This window comes from Magnolia sinica, chromosome 18 (genome assembly GCF_029962835.1).
Source record: "Magnolia sinica isolate HGM2019 chromosome 18, MsV1, whole genome shotgun sequence".
NCBI classification, from domain to species: Eukaryota; Viridiplantae; Streptophyta; class Magnoliopsida; order Magnoliales; family Magnoliaceae; genus Magnolia; species Magnolia sinica.
The window spans coordinates 8,858,406-8,865,426 of NC_080590.1; the positions used below are offsets into that span (position 1 = coordinate 8,858,406).

A 7,021-nucleotide genomic window follows, 5' to 3' on the forward strand; every position below is an offset into this window, starting at 1 on the left:
TACAGATGGTCCCATTCATGTTGATCTATCATAAGGCCCATTTACATGTGGGGGAATAAATACAGTGAACCCTAGGTGTCCACTATCCATGCTAACAGTGTTTCAAGGTTAGGGGGTCATTTGGATGTCTGTTTGTAAGTGGCTTTCACCTAAGCGGCTTTCAACTGTAAGTCACACTTACAGGACACCAACTTCATGAAGTTTCCTACCATTTTTGCATGTAAGTTACTTAGAGGTGAATTTCCTTTCCCCGAACGCCACCTGTAAGTGACTTACCTGCAAATCACTTCCCACTTACAGAATTTACAGGCATCCATACAACCACTGACATTAGGTTGAAAGGGATTTTCACACTGGTGTGCTGTAGCATACACAAACTTAGAAAATGACTTTCACAGGGAAAATTCACCGAAAATAGCAACCATGGTATAAACACCAACATGGTTGAAACTGTTAGTATGTAAATGGATATGTATGCTCCGCTGTGAGTCTGCAACCTTGAAGCTCAATGGATTCAACTGCAGTTAAACCAAATAAGACCGGATCCCACCAAATAGACAATTCCATGTGCAATTCTGCTACCAAAACATCATGGATAAGTCAGGGGCAAGCTCCAAAATAAGGATTTCGGTCCCTTGGAGGCCCATGCCTTACCCACAAAACCAAACCCACCACATACAGGAGAGAGACAAGCATATGATCTGGTGATCCAAACCATTGATGACATTGGGTGCAGTCTGGAAGGCCCATCGATACAAAAACCAATTGGAGAAATCCTAACCCTGTAGTTTTGTGGCCAGCAAATAGATGGAAGAAAGAAACAGCAAACTTCCACATTCACCAAACAAGAAAAACGATCCAATGGCTTGGATCAAATTTGGGATTTTTTATTTTTTATTTTTTTTAAAGTACCAGTTTGCAATAGGATCATTTTGCCACTTCAAAATATCAGGTATAGCACTGAAGTTTGGAATTACTAGTTCCTGGAGAATAGGCATCAAGACAAACTTACAGCAAGTTCACGGTGCTATGAATCAAGAATCGAAAAGAAAAGATGCAGTTTTGAACATCCAACCTGAGAAAGGATTGATGAGGATTTTGACCATCAAGCCCAACATAAGAGATGCAGTCCATGAGGAAATAGATGTCTACATGGCAGCTTCAATTTCAGAGTCGGTCTTTCTGGACTCCTTTACCAACTTAATCCCCCCTCTCAGTCGTGAGGAAACATTGTCGATTGCAGAATTTAGTTGGCTTATTTTCGCATTCAGTGTCTGGCTGGTCCTCTGTTTTTCAAGAAAAAGAATCTCAAAAGTTGGTGAACGTGCATTCTCTTTAGAGAGGAGCAAATTATAAGTCAATCAAATGAGCAAAAGACAAGATGAAGGGTATTCACCTCCAAACCCTCATCATAATAGATGGGTCCCTTAGCCCTCCGAAATCCGTATTCATCTTCATTCAGTATGGATCTCCTGATCTGCTCAACAAAGAAACGAGTTGTGAGTCAAATCATTCTTAAGGCAGCATTTGGAGGCATTGCCAGTTCATGACTGCAGACCTCCGGCCAACAATTTCTAATTTGCGTTTGGGGTGATGCAGAAACAGAAGCTGTGCCAAGCAGATCCGATTTCCCACTTTTTCCGCTCCACATTAGCAGTGAGATATGCATGGAAAGGTCCAAACTTATGTCAGTTTTTGTTTTGGCACTAGCATATCAGATCAGCTTCAGGAAACAGGGAGTTACAAATGCACTGTAAATCAAAAACAATCAGGGTTGTTGCATTTAGGTGGCTAAAATGCATAGAAGTTAAAACAGGTTGAAATGCTGGCTACAAACGCAAATTTATTCAGCAGCATTTCCTTCGGGATGACAATATGTCTCCTAGCATACGAGATGTAAAGACCGTCATCATCATCAAATCCTTACACCAACTAAATGGAGTCCACATACAAGTTGTATGAAAGATGTAGTGTCTCATTTTGCAATAGCAAATTGGCTTCCTTCACGCCAGGGCAATGGACTCTTTCAAGATGGAAGCAAAGGCTCTCCAGGAGGGGCTAAGAATTTTCTCTTGCACCTTTACCCAGGAACCCAATGGTATAAGGCGCTCCTCAAAATGTGTTGTTTAAATATCGTTTGATGTGACATGGTGTCACCCTAGACATACTGATTTCGGTGGGAACTGGTCTGAGTTGGACCATCTATGCGTTAAAAAAGTGTTGCTCAGTCCCAACTCCCAACTCGCTCTGAATCAAGACAAGTTGGACCAAGTCAGACCGGTAAGGACTGAGTCAGACCAGTCTCATTTTAAATATTTTTTTCGTTCTTCCAAGCATCTTTTCATGTATGAATGAGTTATAGCGGTATCAGTGATACAACTCGCACCACTACCATGACGAATCACACTCTAAAACTGAGTTATAAAACCCTGCTAAAGAAATGTATTTTATTATCGATGAGATCCAAGATTCAGGGTCCTGGATAAATTTCTAATTTTTCCATGTTGATGCAGAAGCAAATCATACCCGACGCCCTACTGGCCAAAGAGGCTGGGTCAAGAATGCTCTTCAGGTTACTCACAGTTCTCTGGTAGTTTTGGATGATTTTCCAGGCTTATAATTGTTAGATTGTCTGCTGTTATGGATCTGGGTAGTATTTTCTTCTCTTGATAAATCCATAGTTTAAACAAAAAAATTCAAATAAATAAGATTACTCTTGCATAGGGTACTTTTCCTTCTTTTATCCACTTCCATGATGCATGCCTGTTTCATCAAATTTCTTCAAATTACAAACAATTATTATTTTGCAACACTTTCATGTTATTGTAAGAATGGCATTATTATGGACAAGTCCTTGAATGAGTTGGATGTTCATGATAAATAGTGCTGCTGCATGACAGAAGTATATTCACCTGCGGAGCAAAGACATACGCCAATGTCCCAAACACCGCCCCTCCTAGAAGAAAACCAGCAAGAAAATCACCACCTCCACCCCTAGAACGCTCTCTGCATGCATGAAGGGAACAACAAATGCAAATAAAAAGTAAGCACAGGACCTTAAACTCCGCACCGGAGAAGATAAGCTTCTAGTACAGGGAACTATTAATACATTTAATTACAAACTCCCACAAAAAGGACATTTTCTTTTTCAATTATCTATACATTTTAGAATCATCAGCAATGGCCCCAAATATTATCAAAGAATTATAATCTTATCCTTGTTCTGGCGCTTATATGTTCCCTACCAATACCAAAAATAAACAAACACATAACAATAAAGTATGATTCCCTTCTTATTTTGTTTGATCTTGCTATGAACTCGAAAGCATAACAGGCAGAACTAAGACAGGTCTAACCTTAATACAAATATTCTCTTTTTTCATAGCTAGGTATTAGTTAACATTTCATATCCTCGTTCCAACTGGAGGGAAGCTGTGACTGCAATGACGTTTGTGAGAAGGCACCGAATCCCATCAAGGAGTAGATTCAGCACTCTCATTCAGCTTGTAACTTGGAAATGCCTGATAGATTCATTTCGTTGTTTGATCTGAGTACCCTTGGAATGAAATGGTATCCAGCTCACTTGTCTTGATTCCAGAATTCTAACCATCAATTGGAAGGTCGATATTACCAGCATGCACGATTTTTGGATTGTATGTAATGCAGGGGCATTTTCACGCCGGGCTCGAGTGGGGTAGCCTGTGGGATGTGGGGGCACACTTAGGGTGGGCGGCTCGTGTGAGGCGGGTGGCTCATGTGATGCGGGCCCCACCCATGTGAGGCAGGTGGCTCATGTGAGGCAATACCCATGTGATGTGGGGCCCACGAGGGGGGTTCGGCCAAGGTCCTAAACCATGTGATGTGGGGCCTGGGCTATGAGATAAAGGGATTAATTTGTCATGCTCTATTAGTTTGAGCTTTTAGAGCAAGTGGTTAATTGTCCTGCATCAGTATGTCATCCACATGGGGTCAACCTTATGGACAGTTTTAGATCATCCAACCATGCAATCATGCTCACTCCACACAGCGACTAGAGTAAGTGGTGACTCCACAAAAAGAACCCAACACTAAATGCAAGTACTTTGCCAACATGTCATCCGATAACAAGAGTGATTATATCTAGATACAAGAACTAAAGACTCTAGAATGAGAAAAAGGGACCTCAAGTAATAATGAGATGATAATAACCGGCATCAAAGAAGGTAGATTGTGTTGGTTAAAGAAGGTAGATTGTGTTGGTTATTTCAAAATCAAAGTTTTGGGGTTCATTTGTTAAAAATGAGGTGTACATTTCAAAATTAGAGAGGATTCTTCTTTAACAAAAATAAAATTTCCATTTCACTCTAAATTCAACCACTTCAAAAAAGTTACCTTTTGTATTTGAAAATACATTTTTTAAAAAGAAAAAAAAAAAAAAAAAAAAAAAAAAGGAGAATAGGCAAGATGGTTTAGACAAGCATTATGCCCCCATACATATACTTTTAATAATTCATAAATAAATAATAATAAATTCACACAAAAAAAGGGGAACATGTTGATTATATCAAAATTGACCATGGTTTAGACCACCACAAGGATGGTGCGACCGTCCACACCCGTGCGCTAGTGCGCGATGTTTGTAGTGGGTTGTTCTCTATAGGGCTACTTGGGTGCTTTGGGTGCCTTTTGGCACACTTTGCACTTCACATATATGCATCGTCATGAGGGCATAATAAGCCTTACTTTTTTCCCCAAACAGATCTAGACCTAGACCTATGTCGAGCCATATTAAGAACCGTGGGTCTGACCAAGGGTTCGGTTGGTGCAGTGGGGTAGTTAGGTCGACTGATTGACCAAGCTGCTGATTGGGGTGCTTAGGCGGCATTTGACTGAATCTATGTGGCAGGTTGAATGTTGGCCATTGGGTGAAGTGGCAATTACTTGGCAGTTGGTGTTAACCAAGGGTCAACACAGATTCAAATAGGTTCAAATGGTCGATGGATGCAATGAAACAGTAAGTGACTGTTCTGAACAGTCACAGAACTGATCCAGGGATCACCATGATGTTTATATAAGCCAGTATTCAGAGGAATTTTGCATTAAGTCATAACTCTTGCTCCCCAAAAATTCTGTTTTTCAAATTCCCAATTTGAGTTGTTTTTTGTGCAAATCTTATTCTTTCTCAGATTCATTACAAGGGTGTTCGGGATTGAACACACGCTTGCACTCTATGTTGGCGGGACGAACAGTCGTCTGATCATCTCGTCATCAATTGCTCCTTTTCTAAGGGGGTATAGGACAGCTTCTTGCAAGTTTTTTGGGTGGCCTGGGTGATGCAAAACCCATTATAGAGTTTTTCAGGTCGTGGCATGGTGGGGGGATCGGGAACAGGGATAAAAAAGTGGGCACCAAATATCTAGACTGATAGTCATGAAATTTCTCCATATTTGGTGCGACCAAACACAACCTAAACCATGATCGCAGTTCAATTGACAGTGGATTTTCAATGCGAAGTTTTACTTAAATACACTACTAATAGCTATAGCCACAACTCCGATTTTCTACCATTCCCAGTTTCACATTATCTTGTTTATAAATAGGAAAACTTCTGAACATGAACCGCTTGTATAAATTAAAGTTGATATCATACTTGTACTGTGCACGAATTGAAAAATCAGGTTTCGATTGATTCAACTTTCTTTGAAATGTGACTCTTGATTGCTTCCCAGATGTGCCGAGCTTTGTGGACCAAAGGTCAGATGACTTGAAATGAGATCTGCCTACACCACAGAACCAAAAATAAAAATAAAAAGAAAAAGAAAAAGAAAATATATATTATCCATTGATCATTCCAATGATCAACTCCCAGCACTGGATTATAGTTGTCCCAGTGGCATCAGGACACTTGGACAGTCCAATCAACCTATTATGATTATCTACAAGGTCCACCAAGCATTTCATGAGTTACATGCTAACAAATCCCATCGATCAAATGATCCGATCCATCTGTTTTCCAACCCACAGATAGGATGGATAGGATTGTGTGAAGAAAGTCGTCATCTACAACAACAAGCGATCCAAGATAAGACTCAACAAACTGACGTCTCAAATTGTCAACTGGACCCATCCCATAGATCATATAGACCGTCCATTTTTCTACGATATTGATTGGGTATCTAGAATCATCCAACCAGCGTGATTTTTTCACCGTGGTCCACAAATTGTGTGCTGGACGTAATGGACGGTCCAGATCGATCAATTGGATGTCCAGCTGTCTTGATGCAACTAAGAGCACTGTAGATTATAGTGCGCAAACAGTACTGGATCATTTCTCGAAGAAAAAAAGGAAACTATTATCCAGTTTTCTTGAATATAGGAAGAAAAAATCTGAAAAAGAAATCGAATTTGGGAAATTGAATTGGGATTTTTACAGATCTGCTGGGGGGAAAAGTCGGAATTAGAGAAGATGATACTTCGAGGGTCATTTAAGGAATAAAAATATACCTGTGATGGAAACACCAGCTGTAGACAAAGCCATGGAAATCGAGCGAAAAGGAGAACGAAAGAATCAGATGAAACGAAATACGAGTTTTGGATTTGCTATTGTTGTTAAAACCAAGAAGGAAGTTAGATGCCTCAAAATTCCAATAGTACCCTCACCTGTTGTGCCAATTTACGGAAGAAATTTGACACTTCGACCGCTAATTGATCATGGTTACGTGTTAAAATCAAGACCGTCCAAATAGTGAGCCCGTTGTGTAAGGTTTATGGATTATGCCGTTAAAATAAATCTAGCAAGACCATCCGTTTTTGCGGGGCGCGGATTAGATGCGGCAGGGTAACTGCTAAGTGGGTGAGACCCTAACCGTGGGGCTCATCTCAATGTACGTTTTGTATATCCACGCCGTCCATTCGCTTTTCAAGCTTAATTTAAGGCACTGGCCTAAAAATGAAGCAAATAAAAATCTCAGTTGGACCACACCACAGGAAAGAGTTTTCACTTAACAGCCACCATTAAAAACTTTATAGGGCCTACCGTAAT

The 7,021-nt window shown here is 40.3% G+C and overlaps 1 protein-coding gene across 1 annotated transcript; it reads right to left on the reverse strand.

The window, feature by feature from the left end:
• Positions 1–939: 939 nt before the first annotated feature.
• On the reverse strand, positions 940–6,631 carry LOC131233399 (uncharacterized). Its single transcript, XM_058230086.1, has 5 exons — positions 6,484–6,631; positions 5,630–5,759; positions 2,913–3,006; positions 1,397–1,477; positions 940–1,286 (listed from the first exon to the last, which is right to left on the reverse strand). Exons 1-5 carry the CDS (start codon positions 6,515–6,517, stop codon positions 1,149–1,151), a joined length of 477 nt encoding a protein of 158 aa, XP_058086069.1. The 5' UTR covers positions 6,518–6,631; the 3' UTR covers positions 940–1,148.
• Between the last annotated feature and the right edge of the window lie 390 nt (positions 6,632–7,021).

What these genes read in the sequence shown, in the direction of transcription:
- LOC131233399 (XM_058230086.1), bottom strand. Translation starts at nt 6,517, where the DNA reads ATGGCTTTGTCTACAGCTGGTGTTTCCATCACAG. An exon ending in TCAATTCGTGCACAGTACAA is followed by an intron (nt 3,007 to 5,629) that starts GTATGATATCAA and finishes TCATGCATGCAG; the next exon opens with AGAGCGTTCTAGGGGTGGAG. An exon ending in CGTATGTCTTTGCTCCGCAG is followed by an intron (nt 1,478 to 2,912) that starts GTGAATATACTT and finishes TTTGTTGAGCAG; the next exon opens with ATCAGGAGATCCATACTGAA.